The 20033-nt window shown below is 37.6% G+C and overlaps 1 protein-coding gene across 11 annotated transcripts in view; it reads right to left on the minus strand.

Moving 5' to 3' along the window:
* The window catches only part of STAG1 (stromal antigen 1), a 203965-nt gene that overhangs the window by 43357 nt on the left and 140575 nt on the right, over positions 1-20033 (minus strand). For all 11 annotated transcript variants that reach the window (XM_049803267.1, XM_049803268.1, XM_049803266.1 and 8 more), the window contains 9 exons: positions 17342-17421; positions 14670-14777; positions 12293-12407; positions 10017-10134; positions 8760-8863; positions 5772-5864; positions 5557-5646; positions 5165-5368; positions 810-880 (listed from right to left, as the gene is read on the minus strand). In XM_049803267.1, coding sequence (XP_049659224.1) covers positions 810-880; positions 5165-5368; positions 5557-5646; positions 5772-5864; positions 8760-8863; positions 10017-10134; positions 12293-12407; positions 14670-14777; positions 17342-17421 — 983 coding nt within the window. The remainder of the gene's footprint in view (positions 1-809; positions 881-5164; positions 5369-5556; positions 5647-5771; positions 5865-8759; positions 8864-10016; positions 10135-12292; positions 12408-14669; positions 14778-17341; positions 17422-20033) is intronic.

A 20033-nucleotide genomic window follows, 5' to 3' on the forward strand; every position in this document is an offset into this window, starting at 1 on the left:
GCTCTACAGTTACGAGGGTGCCTGTAGGTGTAACTGAGAGCAGCAGGACCCTGAAAAGCTGCTGCCTGGTTCCACTGAGCTGGTTCATACTTAGTGAAGGAGTTTCTGTGCAATCCACACAGTTAGACTTTGCCAACAATTCAACTCAAAAATATTCCTGGCATATTCAAGGCCATGTTGGATGGGACTTTGAGCAACCTGGTCTAGTGGAAGGTGTCCCTGCCCATGGCAGAGGGGTTGGAACTAGATGATCTTTAAGGTCCCTTCCAACCCAAACCATTCTATAATTATCTGATTTCTGCAGGAAGAGAACGCAAAGTCCAGACTCTCACCATAAACTTTATTATTATTACTACTACTTATTTCTGTAATTTTGAGGAGAAATACCTCAAAAGCCTTGAGAAACAGAGAAACAACTTCCTCCAGGGCTCCCCTAAGCTGAGGCTCAAAGCACAGATTTGGCCTGCATCCACTGGTGCCAGAGATAAGAAGTGTTCCTTGTGCGTTGACTGTCTGTCATGCAGGGGAGTATGACTTTTAGTAAGGCACTCATAGGTGTAAAAGCATTTAGCGCAAGGGATGGTATGCCACTTGCAAATCACACCTGTAAAAGTAATTGCGTTAACTAAGCAAGGACCCAGATTAGTGCAAACAGTTATACTGACAAATATCACTACTCATTCATCAATCTCTATTTCGTATTTCAGGCCATATATTTTCTCACTTCTTAACGCTAGACATCAATGGATACTCGCTGAAATGATAAAATCAACACAGTAAATTTTTGAGGGGAAAAAAAAATCACGTACTTGTGAAAAGAGGTTAACCTCTTTAATGTGGAGAGCACATTGTATATGTCATCATCATCAGCTTCTTCTCCCTGAAAATGAAAGGAAATCCATTAAGAGAGTTCAGCAACCCAGCAAAGTACATTACTGCATTGGGAGGAGCAGATTTCTTTGAAGGTTTATGTTGACATCAAAACAGACTCCAAATTTTCCTATTACTATTATTATGGAATCTAGAGAAAAGTAGTAGTAGTAATAATGAAAATAACTACTGCATAGCACTAGGAAATAAGCAAGATCATCTGACAATATTCAGCAGTATCACTGTGTTAATACTCAAACCACTATCCTCTAGCAGTAGAAATCATTCCCAAGAATAAAATCTGACTTCTACTTTATTTTACAAAAAGGACTGAACCATCGGCTTTAACCATCAGCTGATGAACGCGCTAAAAGAATAAAGCCACATGCTTGCCCTGCTCCACGCCAGAAACCTGCAGATGTCAACATCCAGGGTTTTTTAAAAATGATTAGTGGAGAAATTTCTTTCTTTTCATATCCTTCGTTGCTGTTCACTGTGTTACACACAGTAATGCATGACAATCACATTATGTGCACAGACTGACATACATTCAGAACTGGATGGAAGGGTTTGTTGCTGTTTTGTTGTTTTTTTAAAAAAAAAACTTAGGTTTTGCAAATCTGGGGAAACAACAGTCCAAGAATAAATATTGCACAATTCAATCAGAAGTTTTCATTTAATTTTTTTTTTTCTTTCTGGCATTTTAAAATATCATTATCCTAATACTTATGCAAACTAAACAGCAAATTCTCTTAGTGAAACAAGTGGAATTAAGGTACTTCCAAAACTTAATTTTTTCAGCAACTTTCTGAAACCGGAAACCCACTTACAACAACTCTTCTCCATTTCATTTTGATAATTTTTTTTCCATCTAAAAGCCTAACAAATTAAGACATTTTCCTGTCTTCAGATGCTATTGTCAACCAATGTTTCTCTCATTATCAAACTAGTGGGAAGCCATAAAGCAGTGCGATATTTACTTGGGTAGAAGTATGCACATTTTTGAATTTAAAATGATTAAACAGACTTATTAAAATTAATTATTCTACCAAGTATCACCCAGCAAAGAATATCACAAAGGCCAAAATTTTAAAACCTTGCTAACTCTGTTCTCTTTCTTGCTTTCTCCTACTTTTGTCTTGGTTTTGTCTCCACATCTTTCTCTATGTCATGTCTGACCTCCGCACTCCCTTTTCCTTAGGGACCTAAACCTCTTAATTCTTCATTTCTCATATGACTTTCAGAGACAGCTTTTCTCTGAAATCCTGAGTCCCCATCCCTCTCTCATGCAAGCAAATACACACAAAGACCATAAGCCCCTGCTTGCATTTCTCTACTCCTTCCCAAGCTGGGTAAAGGAAGGGGATACATCAGAAGTATTCTGGTATCACTGGCCCACGTTCCTTCATGAGCCCAGTCTTTGTTCTCTGCCCAGTAGTCTCAGTGCATCCTTCAGGGCTTTTCACACTGTAGTACTGTATAAAGAGAAGCCGCCTGCAAAGAGAAGTGAAGGGAAATGGAGTGGGAATAAGCAGTTACTGACTTCCTAATTCAACAGCAGTCAGTAATAAAGGAAAATTACAGGAAAAAAAAGTTTTTCTCCCTTAGTTCATTTCTCCTGAGAAGACTGGTGGGAAGTCATTTATGAATCCCAGCATCTCATTACTCTCACCTGATTCCCCTTGCATAAAAGGTGAGGCCAGAGGGATCTTTCAAGCAGTGTCAGAAAGGGAGAGGTCAGGACTGCAGACCCATACACTGTACGGAGCGTGTTTTCTGAACAATCTCAACATTCATGTATCCCTAGTCTAAAACAGCTGGACCTAAATGCTTTGCTGGCATAACTGATCTGAAATGTGGGCTGGGGCTGGAAGAGAGGTAGATTTCCAATCCTCTTTCATCTTTACTGCTTGGAGTGTTGGAAGACAGTTCTTTGAGGCCCAGAGACAACACTGCCTGGGGAAGAGGACTCCTCAAGAAGGGCTTCTGAAAATACACAGCTAGGAACTGTGAGGTAGCAAAGGGAAGGACAGCACTGGATCTCCTCAGATCAGATAATCCAAGAACAAGAGGACTGATTCTATAGTAAACCCAACTCTACACTAACTGGACTGCTGGCTTCCAGAAGGGTATGTGGATGACAGAAAAGAAACTGACAGAACTAGATGACTGGTTCTTGTCTCAACTCCTCTTCAAAACTACTGTGTGGAGGAGAATGGGCAAGTCAGAGAAAGAGCAGCTGCTGTACAGCAGGAGGAATCCAAGTATTCCTGTATTTGCTAACTGAATTTGGGATTATGGTTCAAAAATTATCTGTGGGTGTCTCAGTAAATACTAATAAAATGGTGAGTGGATCTCTTCTTGGGTGAAACTATCCAGGGAACAGAATACCACCTCAGAACCCTTGAATGGATCCACAGATGAATAATGTCTATACAGGTGAACAGTGTGGAAACTTCAACGGGGGTCTTCCAAAAAAGCTGCATGTCCTTAGACAGACCTAATTTCTGTTACACTGGCTGTTACACAACTGTCTCCAGAGAAAAAAAACTTTACTTTGGAGAAGTTTGAAGATAAAACTAAGAGAAAAAGCTGAAAGAAGACATTTTCATAATGTCTTACGACAAGACAGTATAACAGAAATGGCAAGTCAGTGACAAAGAACTGGGATTCCACTTGCTTCTTGGTCTGATTCTTGAAAAAACCCATAGGCACTTTCTTCCATCTTGAGGTGAGACAGTGTGAATGAGATGCTTTTTGCTGATCTGAGCTTAGGTGTGGAGACATAAGCTGAAGATTCTCCAAGAGCCAGGTTATGAGAAACAACATAGGAGATTTGTCCCTGCATATAGACCCAGACTGAACCTTGGTGTTGGATATGCAGATAGTGAAAAACGTGAGGACCTCACCAGAGTTCCTAAACCTCTGTCAGTGGGTACCAGTGGAAAGAGCGAAAGCCAGTTGATCAGTTGCTGGGCATCTGGTGTAGAGAACTCAGCTGGTTCTGAAGCTGGATCTTTGTGCTGGGAGTAAAACTTTAGCCCTTTTTGCTACCCAAGTCAGCAACACATTCCCCAAGGTTATTGTCTTAGAGTTTTTGGTCCTGTTGGCCAGAGGTGAGGAACTCCAAAAATTCATGGCTCTTAAAACAGACGCCAAAGACATGTAATGTGGCATTAGCTGAAAGGATTCCCTTGCCACACACAGATGGGCAGAGATGTAGCACAAATTCTGGAATGTCTTTTCAGGTTCTGCTCAGAAGTTTCTGAGAAAGTATATATAAAATGGCAGACAGGCAGACAGCAAAGTAAATGTTTTCTATCAAAGAATGTACACTGGTGCACTAACTCCTCTGGGTTGTGGAGTGCCTGCTTCCTGCATGCACTGCCTTTTTTACTCAAGTACATTCCTACAGCAACAGAAAATTTTTTATTTACTCTGCAATGTGACAAGGCATATACACAGTATGCCTGTATGTGGCATATCACTTAATGATAAAACCCCCTGATTTTCTTTAATAGGCAATTCTAAAATAGAGACTGTAGCTTAGCTTTCTACAAATGTACATATACAATTAAATGTATCTGCCACAGCGAAGTGCATGACTAGAAGAAGTGAAGAAAAAGATCTATGCAGCTGTTAAATTATGTTTAACAAGCATGAGAATTACAACAAATTAAGTAGTGCTACACAAAGTTAAATTGATGTAAAGCAAGAAAAAATGAGTAAGGTTTCTATTCTTAATGTATTGTGTCTTATGCATGTTGAAGAATAAATTCTTACAAGTAAATCCCAGGTACCTCCAAGGTTTTAGACCTGGATCTTTATTTCCTTCTTTCCAGAGCTCTTTCAGTATGCCATTATAAATGTTTTACTAAATTCTCTCTTCCATTCAAGACATAATCCAATCTTGATTCTGCTGCCTGTATATCCATTTGGGACTACTGGAATCACCAGAAGCATTAATGTGTAAATGCACTTTTCTCTGCATTTTTCATCAGCTTTCACCCATTCATCCTTTTAGTTTCTTATGTGGGCTGTTTAAATACTAGACTAAATATTCAGAAGTAGGATTGTCCCATGGTTTTTGTCTTACAGCATCAATGCTTTGCAGGCTTAATGGCTAGTCCAAGGGATCTTCTACATGGAGAAATAGCTCCAAATAATTATGAAATAGTTGCTGCTGCACTACGTCTTCAGACTGATAATTTAATGATTTGGTAAGAATGTTTTTCTGCAGTTTATCATAGCATATTTTAGGTAGTCTAACTAAATTCGTTTTAAGAATACAAACCTCCTGCAGCAGATCCTCTACAGAATGGTTGAATCGATCCACAAATTCATCAATAAGTTGGCTGTGGGCTATGTCAACTCTGTTCTGGATTGTATATTCTTCACTACAGAGTATGCTGTAGGTTTTGCTGCAGGCTTCGAGAACATCTGATTCCACATGCTTTTCCACAACAAACTTAATCTGTTTCAGTAAGGCATCCAGATGCTGTAGATCAGAAAAGAAGTTCAGCTTTTACCTTACCCGAACAATGAAACTCAAAGAAAAAGTAATTCAAAGAATACACCAAGTGAAGGTTAGATCATTAACATGCCGAATGAAGGCACAGTACTGTGTGACTAGAATAGTAATCAGATACTTGAAAGCAACCAGACTTCTTGCCCAATGTACTATACCTTTTCCATTCTGCCCGTGCTATAGATTTCCAGATCAAAATACTGTGGGATTTGCAGGAGATTTGCAACCTTCTCGGCATCAGCAGAATACTAGAACATCATTGAAACAAAACAAGAAAATAGTGAAGTAAAAATAAACACCTACACTACAGAATGAAAAAGTTTAAAGACAGTTGTAAATACCAGTGAGAGATTGATTTTCTTGAAAATTGTACCTTTGATAGCAACATAGGAAGTGCAATAATGAAATGCTCAGTTAATTTATTTCTGTCATCTATCTGAGTTTTTCTTTCTTTTGCTGTCAAGACCTGTAAGTGATCAAAAATAACTTCAGTAAATACAATTTCTGCACATAGGATTCATTAATCTTTCTAAAGTTTGTATTACAAACAAAAATCCATGCAAGTGTATTTTTAATAAATCAAAAGAGGAGGGAATAAAAAACTCAAACACATTTGGACTGAAGAGTGATTAAATGGGAGGGCCATGTGTCCTAAGAAGCCGTGATTGAAAAGGAAAATATCATATCATCCAGTATGATATTGTCTCAACACATCAACATTTTTTTTAGGATTGAAATTCAAATATAACCCAAGTCAGTGGAAGTTTTGCTATTGCTTCCAAGAGAATTGAGCTCTGGCTTTCACAGATTAAACAAAGTGTTAATGTAAGACCTCAGGGTGAACTGAAATATAATTAAGAAAATCAAAACCAAACCACACTGTAACAGTGATTTTCATTAGCAGATTCATGACCTCATCTCTAAACTGGAATGTAATTCTCAGTGAGAACATACATCCAAGTTCACAGAACTCATTTACAAATTTCAGTGAAGGTATACTGAAGCTACTAATGCTGTCATAGCAAAACCACCTTGAAACAGTGAATAGAGAGACAATAATCAAAACAGCATGCTTCATAAAAGCTTAGATCTGGCTTCTTGGCTTCAGAAAAGGAAAGAATACTTTTGAAAACAAATAATGATAATAAAGTACTCAAGTTAGCTAATGATTTATGTATAGCAAAGCTGCCAGACTGCACAATAAGGGTTACAAGCTAAAGTCAGAGAAGAAACTATTTCACAAGAAGGTAAGTGCATAATTAGAAATCTGCTCCCATTTCAACTCAGAGAATATGCTAGCGAGATCATGAGAACATGACAAACCTCTACTGACAAGTCAGAGATCCCTGCAGTTACCATCCCACAACTCATGATCTAACTGAAAAGAAGCAAAAGCTAAATGTCATACCTACATCTCTCTGTAAGTGAGGAGGAACAGCTGGGAACAAAACACATGCTTGGATGACAGGTAGCCTATTGTGTCAGCAGGAATCCAAAACAACCATGAAGCAAAGGGGAACAGATGTGTAACCAAGGTAAGAAACCACTTCCGTAGTACATGACAGACAGCTGGATACATACAGCAGCAACCGCAATTCCTGTACCAACTAGCAGTGCAGCACCACCTGCGCCAGCAAAAGCTGCTAGCTCATCGGAAGGCAACACAAATGCAGCTACCAAGTCAGGCTCCCACCCCCTAACAACCCAGTCATATTCTGGTGGCCAAAAATTGCTATTCTGTGGTGCTATGAATTAATCTGGGTGCCTAGGATGATCTCGAGGCTCTTTTGATCATCCTTCAGAAGGCAAAATTTATTTTACTTAAGTATTTTCTTTACCTTTGAAGAAATACAGACACTGAAAAATCTAAGACTAAGCAATTTGCTGAACTTAAGTGAACAGAAATACAGATCTCTTGAGATAGAAAAAATACCTGAAAGCTAATATGGTGCTCCAAACAGAAAACACAAACATGAAAATTTTTGTTAAATTTAAAGGTTGCTTTGTCTGCTAGAACAGTTTGCAGCTAAAGACAAAACACGGTTAAGTTCTGCTTACAATACAGTTTTGGTAACACAGGATAATACATGCTTGTGTAAATTTGAGTAAGTGCTTTCATAGATCCATCCCTGATATGTTTTACTAAACTAGGAATTTCTTAGAATGTACTTTATAAATTAGGGTACACAAAGCATGTATAAACTGATGGTTTCTCAGAGCTTTTCCTGGGATGCTGTTTCTGGACATGAGGCTAATCTACTTTTGGCACATAAAAATTAAGAAGCTAAGTAACTGCATTTAGTTTAGTAATAGAGAATGCTAAATCTATTTCCAGATTTCACCTTCATTAAGTCTGTGCCTTTCTTTAATAAACTAGCTGTGATTATTCAGAGCAGAACCTAACAGAAGTATCAAATGTTCACATGGGTTTATTTCATTTTAGCCTAACCTAATAAAAGGGGGACTACCAAAAATCAGGGAAATACATTTGGAAATCTGAGACCCTGAATTTATGGAGAATACATCTGAAAGCCTGTTGCTAACCCTGACCCTATGACTTATACTGAAACATAAAGTGCATGCCCAGCCTTAGGAATGGACTTCCACTGATCCCCAAACAGTCACAATAAAATAAATGAAAGAGGCAGCTAGATTGCAATATGGCCAGAATGTCAAATTCTTGAATTTTTAGGGCACTCAGTGGAAGAGGCCAGAGAGGATGGACACATAAAACCACAGATGTATTCAGGTTGGTCCTGGTCCCACCTCTCCTGCTCAAAGTAGAGCCAACTCAGGAGTCAGACCAGGGTGCTCAGGGCTTTGTCCAGTCAAGTCTTGAAAACTGCCAAGGATGAAAACAGCACAAACTCTCAGCTTCTGTTCCAGTGCTTAACTACTCTCATGATGAAGATACTGTTGGCTTTTTCTAGAAATTTTACATCCATATTAGCAGCACATCCCTTTTTATGGAAGACAGAGGTAATCTTGTTCTGCTCCTGAGCTCTACACTTCCAATTTTTATCTAGATTTAACATTAAGGGCTGTAGATGTGGGTACATTACATGTATAAGCCAGGGGTATGATAAAAAGAATATCTAAAAAATAATTAAAAAAGGTTTTCATGCTGTAAATTTACATTACATAACTTGGCAATGCAAAGCCCAAAATCAATCAAACAAAAACCCAAACATGTCCAGAAATAGAATTTCTACTATTTTTCTTCAAAAATGTTCACATGAAACAGGAAACACCAATTATAAAATCTAACTTAAAAGTGTCAAAATGTGGCATTGTAGACAAATATTTTATGTTACCATAGTAACACACAGAGGTTTGAGCTACCTACTGCAGTACCACTTACTCTCTTGCCAGTGCCTCTGCCTACTGGAGGATGTGCTTCAGCAGCTTGTCTGATTGTACACACCATCAACTCAATAAGAGCACTCTCCTGCCGGTCAGACATTGCTATGGAGAGAAAAAAAACAAGTAACATCAGTTCTGATGCCTGTGCAAGACATCTCAAAGAAGACAAATCTGTGAACACAGTTGTAAAACACAGGGAATAGAGAACAACGGAGATGATGTCATTTTGTCCCTTTTATAAAACCAAGGCTTTCTTGCTTGCTCTTTGAATTACCATTCACATCATCTCAAAATGGAGATGGCAGAACTGAAAGAAGACCAGAGAAATGTAGTCTGGAAAAAAGTTGAATGAAGGGGAATATAATGAGGATTTACAAAATAAAGAGCATCATGGAGGATGGAGAGTGACTGACTGTTCACTGCACTTCCTCATAAAATAGTCTCACAGTCATTAAGTGTCATTTCTGTTCTTTGGGAAGTACTTCTTGTCACATCTAGAGGATCAAACCCCACTAGGCTACGCAGAAACAAAGAACCGAAGTGGCTAATTTCCTAAGGAAATTACCACATAAATACAATTGTAGCAGGTGGATACCAAAAGGTCAGATTTTGAAACACTGAGATGATGAGCACATCATGCTGGGAGCAGTAAGAGTATATTGGTTTTTCAACCACCTAACCCCTGCAGAGGTCCCTGAAGCAGGAGAATCCTCAAGGATTATAAAGGATCTTGAATGATGCTCATTACCATTAGGCACTCTTTACCACCAACCTCCCTGTCTACCTTGTGCACACAGATCTATTATTACTGAAAGGAGATTTGAAACTAATGGCGAAAGAATTGCCTTTTTTTTACCCTCTTGAGAATTCATTAGGTTTTAACATTGTCTGGAAAAGCCCCATATTTAATTAACACCAGCTGAAATGCTTGTTTATTCAAATTGTATTAGCTATGTAATTTATTGAAATGTTCACGTATACACTAGTTATTTAAACATTCAGACAAGAAGAAGTCCTAACCCTTAATATTAGGGAACCACAGTACAGCAGGCTTCACAAGATGAAAAACAGAGTATAAAAATGCTGCTTTTGAAGCAAAATGCATTAAAAATGGATTAAACTAAAATCTTCTTCAAATATGCTTTCTGAACAAACCACAACATAAATTTCTCTATCACACACAGTGAAAAACCTTTCTAAGGAATAATTAACAATATTGTGCAATATCCATAAAGCATAGAGGTTAAACAAATACCTTCTTCTCCTTGGACTGGTTCCTCCAAGAGCAATTCTGTCATACATTCCCAGTCTTTTAACAGTTCTTGAGAGCTCTCCCATAAACTGTCCACCAAATAGGCTGCATGTTCATGCAACTAGAAAATCCAAAGCAATCATCAGTACACTGTTCTGGTACAAGCAGCAGTTCTTCAACTTTCAAAATCATTTGGCCACAGAAGAGCGCCCTGGGCACGTACTCTTATGTTGTTTGGAAAGAAAATTCAGTTTGAAACTAACTCTGGAAGGTCTTCTTCCAACTGAATGCTGCAACTGCACAACAATGGGGCTATGTTTTAATAGAAAATGGAATAAAACCACACTGAGCTTCTCTTCCATCAAGCAGCTTGTTTGTGAAAAATCTTTCTCAGAGTTTTGATGTAGAAGCCATAAACTTACCTTTCCTCACTTTCTTACTGCATTATAAAAAGGAGAGACAGTGAGACATGACACTAAGAGACAGTTGTAATATATTCGTTTTGAACAGGCATTTAATTTTCATACATGCTGCTACATGCTCAGAAAACAATAGCAGAAATCCTACTGATTTCAGGGGGTATAGAATTAACACTAACTTTAAGTGCAAAAAGAAGTTTTTACGCAAATCAACACAAGTGTTGTAAAGTGAGAAAAATAATCCATAGGCTTCTACTATTTTATAAACTGATCTTTCACTACTGTCAAAAAGTAACAAGCACAATAGGCAGTTCTGATTTGCTTGCCAGACATGGGATTGATTCCTCAACTGGTAAACATCTAAGAGTGTATGGAGGGAGATGTCAGTACATTCACCTCCTCTTCTGTTTTGAACAGCCCTAGGCAAAACATCATGTGTCACAGAGCTTACTGATGCTTGCCACAGGTTCACCTGTGCCCTCTTCTGAATGCACAGTCTCAAATTGCAGTGCTTACATCTTCTAGTCCTATGCAGATGGAAACTCCCAATTCTCTTAACTCTTCATTAAAACTGGAGTCATAATATTCTACTTTGTTTCTAACAACTCTCTCAAAAACAGTAGTATAAAAAACTGGCCCTGAGAGAAAAGCGACCTTGGGGAGCAGCACATGGCTTGCATGGGAAGGCACTTTGCTGATTATGGCTTTGGGAGCAAAGCCGAGTTCCTTTTCTCCTCAGAAGGATATAGACAAGCTTAACGCTATGTAACTCCCACCCAATCACACACATTCAGATTTAAGGTATTTTCACTGGAAAGTACAGTGACCTATTATAATCCAAGTTTTTAAGAAGCTGGAAATAAAAAATACATTCAGATAGCAGACTGAAGGCTCACACAAGTAGTGACACTTCATCCAGGCTTAACTTCTAAGTTTGTAAGGTGTTTCTAAAAAATGTTAATGTTAACACTGTACCTAAATGTCACCCTTCCTTCTCACCATCTCTGACTGTGTTTCTTTTCATTCTCACAGTCAAGTCTCTTGTTCAAGGCTTCATAACAATTAAAATACCCAATTGCAATACCTTTCCTTTTGATTTTTATACAAAATATTTATACAAAATTACCCTCCCCTCTGTCGAGAAACATTTCTGTCATTCCTTTCTTTCAGTCTTCGTTTGCCGCCTATTTATTACCAAATCAAATGTATAATTTTTAAACCTTTCCCCCTCTATCTTCAGAACATCCTGTACCTGACAGTTTATCAAGTTTTCCTTCACTGCCATTCCCCGCCTGAATTACGATGTCTACCACAAAAATTCCCATGTATGCTATCTCTATATACGTAAACTATGGGCACAATCCCATCCTCAATGTGTTCATCAAACACTTAATGTCATCATATATATGCTTGCAGTCTCCATCCTCTGACGTTTTCAATTGCATAAAGCCCTGAACAACCTCATCTAATCTCACAGCTGACCCTGCTTTGAGCAAATTATTTTACTCCATAAAGAGTAACTCCAGAGGTATACTCCTTACATGGTTATCTTAAAAAAGGACCAGTTACATTTCTATGTAGCAATGAATCCTGGCAGCCACCATACTACCAGCAATGCAGTACTGAGTACAGTGGGGACATGCAAGAGCAAAAGAAACCATGAAGAAGATTTTGAGTTGAATTTGCTTGATGGACAAGGAGATGGGGAACAGGGTAGAGGGCATACAGTATTTCTGAAATTATGAAGAAAAAAAAAAACACCCAAAAAACCAAAAAACAACTTGTTACTTTATGTTGATAAATCACTACTTAAGTTCCAGGTTTTATTAAACATGTAAAGGTTAAAAATTATTTTTTTACCTCACTTTCAAGAAAGAAAAGAACCAACATTCTAATAAGGTTTCCATTTGGACTATTTCGTCCCCTCCTCTTTGCTAGAGCCTCTTCAGCTTGGGGATCATGTCTGCTGAACAGTCTAAAAATAAGCAAAAGGAACTATCATATTTATCAAAAAACCATAATTTCTGCAATAATATGATGAGCATTCATTCTTGATATAGTAGATTTGTTCATAAAACACAGTGAAAATATCTCAAGTTATTTCTTTCAATGGAAAGAGGGCATGACCTCTGCCTGTCTGAAGACATGAATTTATCTTCAATATCTTCATGTTCACAGGGATGGAAGAATTTCACACAGGAAGAAAACTCTCGAAAACCTATTTATATTGAAAGATTTTTCAAAGTTTTATATATTTGCATAATTTGTATAGTTTTGCATTTTTAACTTATCAAGTCTTACAATGGTGGTAGCACTTACTCCAGTAGTGCCTTAAGAACTAAGGTTGTATCTTCACTGTAGTCATGCTGACTGGGATATGGTATAAACAAACTTGACATCCCATTAAACAACCAACCTCAAGTATCAGTAGCAGCATAAATGATAAAGCAAGCTACTGGGCAATTATTTGTTTGTTTGTTGGGGTTTTTTCAGGTAAATTATACATTCTCCATTGACTTCCCTGATGCATGGCTAATTCCAAAATACTCTCAACGCTCAAATTTGCTAGCTTAAAGAGATCTCAGATGTGTCTACATTACAGTTACAGCAATGATTGTTTTACTTTGAGAATTTTGAAAACTGTTCCTTGCTTTTACCGTGAAACCACAGTCAAAAGCCAATTAGAAATATGAAACATAGTATTCTGATTTCACAACTATAATTCATTGAAAAGAGAAGGATGAGTTATACACAAACACATTTTAGTTAGACATCACCTTTCCCCCCCGCCTGACTTAACAGATAAGAAATAAGCATCTCTGCGGGTGCTGAAATATCTTAAAACACCCACATCAGGATTGAGTCAGTGGTCCTCTTTATTATTTGCTCTCCTTTGCTAACTACAGAGAGAAAGTCTAATGACTAGCTTACACATAGAAAGTGATATTTAAATGTATAAAACTAGGCGAGATAAATCTCACCTCAAATGCCTCAGGCAGATTGTAAGTTATTTAAAATGGAGCACCAGCTCTTATGTGTTAGCAGGTACCAAGAGAAAATGAGCGTTAGGAATGGGACAATCTTCTCTCAATGCTGTTTACCTTGAGAGACATTTTTAGAACACAGCACAGTATCTCGCTGTAAAGAGAAGTTAGAATAAAGTTTTGTCTTTACACTAAGTACACCAAGGTGCAGATATGTCTTCAAATTCATGTACCTTCAAGGCATTTGTCAAAATTATTTTGTCACATGTTAATTAGCAAAGGAATTTCAGTATATATTTTTACAAAGAACCTAACCATTTCCTAAAACATCATATAGGAAACTAAATGTAACTGAATTTTGTAAATTAACTCCTTGAAACAGGTAATGCCTGATCACAGAGACGAACTCCAGAAATCTACCAATAAAAGCTTACAGTTACAGTGTGGACTTTTAAATCACTAATAAACCACAGAAAATTAGAACACTGGCAAAGGAAAACTGACGTTTTTACCTGATTTTCTTCTGTTGTGTATCTTGGCATGAAAAATTATATAACTGCACTCTGATATATTAAAGAACTCTAATGTCACAACCCATGACGGGAAAAAAGAAAATTACAGCTAAAAGACTTTTAACTGCAAACACTAAAATGAAAAGGTTTACTATTATGTGGCAATGTCATGGTCGTAGTTACTGATGCGGTATGATTAGTATCCATGGAAAAGCTGGCTCATTTCCTTTGGCATAGTGGGTACATGAAAGATGTAACCATGGTGTAATGTACTTTCAGGGGAAGTCAGTGAGTTTAGAAACAAATTTCTTAATTGTTACTACATAAAAACCCCTCAAGTTCACAATTTTGAAATAAGCTGTTTTAAAACTTTGTAAAATTGATGACTGCCTATCAGGTAGACCAACAAGGATGTATAGGCCTTATATATATTATTGCAACAGTAATTCGGCAAAAGCTTTAGGATTTAAACCAACTTTAGAGGTTTGTGCAGCCTTTGTATATTTAGCCCTTGAGGAGTTAGGAAAAGTTATCTGAATTCTAGAGCAAGAAAAATGTAAATTCAGTTTCTTGAAGTCTTTAGGTCTTGAATTTAAAGAAGATAATAAGTCTTTGTTTAAATTAAATACCTGATTTGCTAAATTGGGATATTTCACTCTGTTGCTTCTTTGCCTTTTGATCTTACCTCTACTAGGAACCATTCACAAATCTGGTCTTATTCCAGGGCAACTGATAACTTACTTTTTGTGAAGAAATTCTCCAGCTGCTACTGCAACAGGCCGGTGTGCTGAATATACCAAGTGATACACATTCTCACAGTCTTCATTTGACAGAGCTTCTTCGCTTCCACTGAAAAAGTCAGAAAGTAACACCTGAACTAAAACAAATGTTTAATTTCAATCCCCTCACCTCCCGTAACTTACTTTTGACAGTTACAAGATTGATTTCCTTCATACAAAATCCTAAATGGTTGAACACAGACTTCAAGGATCTTTGGTTCAATTTCCAAATACAGAGATATTTAAAGGGCCTGTAAGACTGGAAGTTTGTCTGATTTCCTTCTCCCAGTTGTATCTATCTATCTATCTATATATAAAAAATATTATGGAAAAAAATGTCATCACTCCTTACAAATCTTGCCCTGTTCAATTACTTAGACCATCACACTAACTACAATGCATATATTGCAAGATGCCAAACGCTGATTATTGAACATTATTAAACTAAAAACCTAGAATGTTACATGAGGAAAATTTAATTGCTTGCTTAAACTTATTGACTTCTATCGCAATGTCTGTTTGCTTTCAAAGCTTTTAATTTTTAAAGTATTCAGATCTGGGACTGGGAAAACCTGTTTCAGCTTCCTGTCCTACTCCATTCTCAGAAGTTAAGTCTTTTCACGTGACAGTCCATGCGCTCTTGTGCACTGTGGCAAGGAGGTGTCTCCCTGCTGGCCTGGAAAGTAGGAAGGCATATTCCCAATTCTAGGTGCTGAAAGGGCCAGGCCAGGTCGATGAAACTGCTTCAGCAATGGGAGAAGGCACAGAAATACTCTGGACACAGGCAGTAGAAAACTAAACCCGATTATGCCACAAAGTGGGGACACAGAACTAGCACTGTGCATCCACCAATCAAATCAACACATAATCACTTTAGGATTGAATTATTGTGTGCATTTAGAATTATAATAATGCTGATACAATAAATTGTCAATCACTTTTTTACCGTAGTTACTGTGCTGACTAAATACAGACTTAATTTTCAACATCAAGGAACAGAATCTGATCATAGCCTGCTGTGCTGGATAAAAGATGATGAAAAATTTATTTTCTAGAATTCTTTATTGACAAGAACAAGCCACCTTTTACCCTTGTCTTGGGTAAACAACACAGTTGGGGCTTCTGCAGTTTCCGAGCTCAAGGTAGATTTTGTGTGCAAGTTTTCTGAAACTCAGAAAAACTTCAATTTTTCAGCAATATTCTTGAAAAATGCTATGAGCCATGGAACAATGATATTCCATCACTACTATCAAAATATCACCACTGTCGCATACAGGGATATTATTTCCCTCTCTGTTTGGTCAGCATTCATCAGAAACATTTATGTATCAGGACTCTATACATCATTTGGGTTCATACTACAAATAATTTTTAATTGGTCATTCCCCATCACGATTGTTCATGACACCTTTTTGGAGTTCCTACCTGACAGAATATTGCTCTGTGCTGTTCAACGTGACCCATATTCTTCTGGTGCTAAACGCATTAGCTCTGTTTTCACCATGCAACCAAAGAGAAAACAGGACAGAAAAAAAAAGGTGCACTGGACAATTCCTGACCTAAGATCATACTGTGTTCCCAAACATTGCTTATAATGTAGGGAACGGATGTGATCTACATCTCATTTGTGATTGTATTTGTTATATTTACTTTAAAAATGTAACAGTATGAGATTTCCTTTCTTCCTAATACTACAAGTGTAATATCTGTAAAGGACAGTGACTCATAAATAAAAACAATTAAGTCCAGACTGCTTTACTAAGAGGAGAAGCTAGTCTAATCTTTCATCCAAATTCTGCATGTCCAAGAACGTTCTTCAAAGTAGAGCCACTGGGTATAAAGTACGATGCAGAAATTCTATGCATCTGTTTGTAAAACAGATTTTCTTTAACATATGTTTTAATGAATATGTAATAAAAGCTTAGCAGTGCTCCTCCAACAGCACACTCATAAGGCTGCTGTGGACAGGCTGGTTCAAACAATCAGAGCGTGGGATGATCTTTAGACTGGATCTTTGCCTCAGGGAAGCCACTGCATCTCTGTAAGAAAAAGTTGGGGGCCTGGAAGCATGTCTCCTCATGCATGGCCAAGTGTTTAAAATTGAAGCTACCACTGCCACCTCCACATAACCCAAACAAAGGTGCTGAAGTTAGGATCTTCTCCCTGTCAGCTTATTTACCAGAGGACTCTCTTTTCAGCTGTGTCAGGTAATCAAATCTCATAACACTGGATCTTTGCTTAGTACTGCCAGAGTTATTTTAGCAAATATAACCCACAGATACTTGCTTTGGGGAGGACAATCATTTTGCCCTTGGCAAAAGGTATAAATGCCCTTTGGCATTCTTCCACAACAATGTGTGCTGTAATAGTCTCAATACATCAATACATTTTTATAATTTGCCTATTGTATTTTCAAGAGATGGAGTATCTTATTTAGCTTCATGACCATATTATTACATATTTTGTTCGACTTCATACTAAGTATAAAGTAACAGATTCACGTCATTACACAAGTCATACTAAGTATAAAGTAACAGATTCACGTCATTACACAAGCAAAGAAATCAAGTCAATTAAATATTACTGGCTTAGGTAACTTTCAAAGGGAATATACTGGTTTTGAAAAATACTCACTGAAGTATTAGCGTGACTAATCGAATGGCTTCCACAGCGACATCATATTCCTTATCCAGTGTCATTGATACAATGCGATCCTGAAAAGGAATTTTATTACAGTGACAAAACAGAAACACACAAACAGCTATCAGATGAAGAATTCTATAGATTACAAAATAAATTATCTTGGGGAGAAAGATCTTTCAACTAGACACGTGAAAGCCCTTTAATATTATTCAACCATTTAATGTACATCTTAGGAAGCTGTATGCTATATGCACAATGAAAAAATAGGCAATTACACAGGAATGAGAACAAGTGCTTAACAAACAGTCCTTATCCTTGTCTGTTTTCCAGAGAACAAGCAAGGAGAATTTGGAATTAAAGCACTGTTCTGGACTGGTCTTACTTAACAGTTCTTTCCTGAAAAGGAATGTACTTGGGTTGGATGGCAGCAGAAAAATTGCCCTGCTTCATTCCCCTGAAAACAAATAATTTCAGAGCAATGAATGCTGCATATATGCATATTCGGAAATACTGTGAAGAAAATCACCCCTGAATATATGCATCTGCATATTGCCTATAAAGTTGTGGCCTTCATATCTGGCTACGTCTTAAGGTTTGAAGCTGATCTCAAGAATTACACTACAGACCCTCCACAGGAAAGTGGGAAGTTCTGTGTTTTGGCTTTGTATTTTCCTATACTCTTTCTAGTGGAGACAAACAGACCACTTTCCAATCTAAAGTAATGATTTTATAACTTCTAAGGACCCTGCAGTTATAAGAAGTCTCCTTAGGGTTTCTTTCTCCTTAGTTCCAGCTTGCTTACTGGCAACCAAAAATAGATGTGATTAGTGTATGTTGTCCTCCCTATCTGGGGAGAATTTCTATCCATCCATAAAAATGCAATATGTGTTGATGTTTTTTGCTTGACTGAGCAATTTAATGACAAGAAATTGGGCCATCTGAAAATAAAACTTGATCCTTCTGGCTTGACCTGCTTCAGGAAGGACTAGGTACTATATGACATTTTGGGATGTGAAAAAATAGAAGTGAGGGACAGGAAAAGAAACAAGGGATGTGTTAGGAAACAACAGCAAAAGTCACCAAGAACAAATCAGGACAAAATAAAGGTGTTCACTCTTTTCTCTACTATTCCAGGCACTTAAACGCTGAAGGTGAATATCAAGCAACTGATGCTTACTTCAATATTAGATTTTAGGAATATTATGTAAAGAATGCATTGTGGCTGTCTCAAGTGTTACCTTTCAACGAAACTAGGTCTGTAGAGATACATTGTGTCACTATGACTGAATGCACCTCTAAATCACCATCAATTTCCTGGGAAATTTGATGCATTTAACTGTTATACCTAGACAGTTTTAGAGACCGTGAGAAGTCCTTTAAGAGACTCAAACAGTGAAATAACTTTCGAAACAGGAAATTCTGTGTATGGACGAGAAAAAAAAATTGCTGTCATTTTTTCCTAAGGTCCTGGCCAAAGAACAACAACAAAATCAAGAGAAGGAACAGCCAGAAATATTGATCTTAAAAGTTTCAGTGGAATTTCATATACTCCCTCAAAGCATATCTTAAACTCCAGGAGGGAACTAGCTGCACATGAAGAAATAAGCACACAAGTATAAAACTCCTACATCTCTGAAAAAAGCCTGGAAAGGAAGGGATTTCTCTCCTGCCTACAGAGCAAGAGGTACTCTGAATTTGGAGTAATTTTGGACTTTGAAACCAACTAATGCAACAATGTTTTCTTATCCAAAAAGACTGTTTTTGCCTCTCAATTTTCCCCAGAAACATCAGGCTTAAAATAAACAGTGTGGATGCATCATTTCTTATTTTCAGCCTTGGTGCCAGCATCTTTGTGTGATGGCACCTGCCAGCCAGGCACCAAGATCCTTGAAAATGAGACCTGAACACCTAATGCCTCCGGAAGGTGTAACTTCTGTGGTTTAGTAAGTTACAAACCCCAGCTGCTCAATCTGCTTTGACAAACATTTCCTGTACTACTGTACAGTGGTAGAATAGACTTCTATATATAACTTGAAATATTTATTTTCACTGTCTATTAAGATCAGTTTGCAGTTATGTATTAGGCTGTGAACAAGGCTGGCTGAAGAGCAAATCTCTCTCCTTTTGCCTCTCAGGCCATGCAGACAGCACTCTCCTGCAAAGGGTCAGGGATGAGGGACAGGAATTAAATGGATGCACCTAAATCTGCTGGTGTCTTGACTTTGACACTGACTGCAAAAGAGCTAATTCACATCCTTCCCATATGGCTTCAGTTAATGTTTGTATTAGACAGGAATTCTTGATGGAAAACAGAAGTCTCCTCTTTGATGGAAAAAACTGTTTTTGACAGACAAAGCTTATTTTCTAGCATATCACCTACACAAACAAATGTTGGAAAGAACACACATCTTTCCGTTGGAGAAGTGACACTGTCAGATCCTTGTCACAGCGCTCTGGAAGGTGGTGAAATATAAACACCCCAGTACAAGTCATTCTGGATCAAATTAATTTATACTTTGAACATCTAGAAGATCTCTAGAGAGATTTCTCTTGACAGTTTGAATGGATTGAGCTGAATACCAGCTGAACTGTGCAGGTCGATTGAAGTCTGATGAGGAAATATAAATAAGCAGCATTTAGGTCAATTATTTTTCAGGGGGTGGTGGTAGAGCTTGTGGTGGTG

Source organism: Accipiter gentilis, chromosome 6, assembly GCF_929443795.1.
Source record: "Accipiter gentilis chromosome 6, bAccGen1.1, whole genome shotgun sequence".
NCBI lineage: Eukaryota > Metazoa > Chordata > Aves > Accipitriformes > Accipitridae > Astur > Astur gentilis.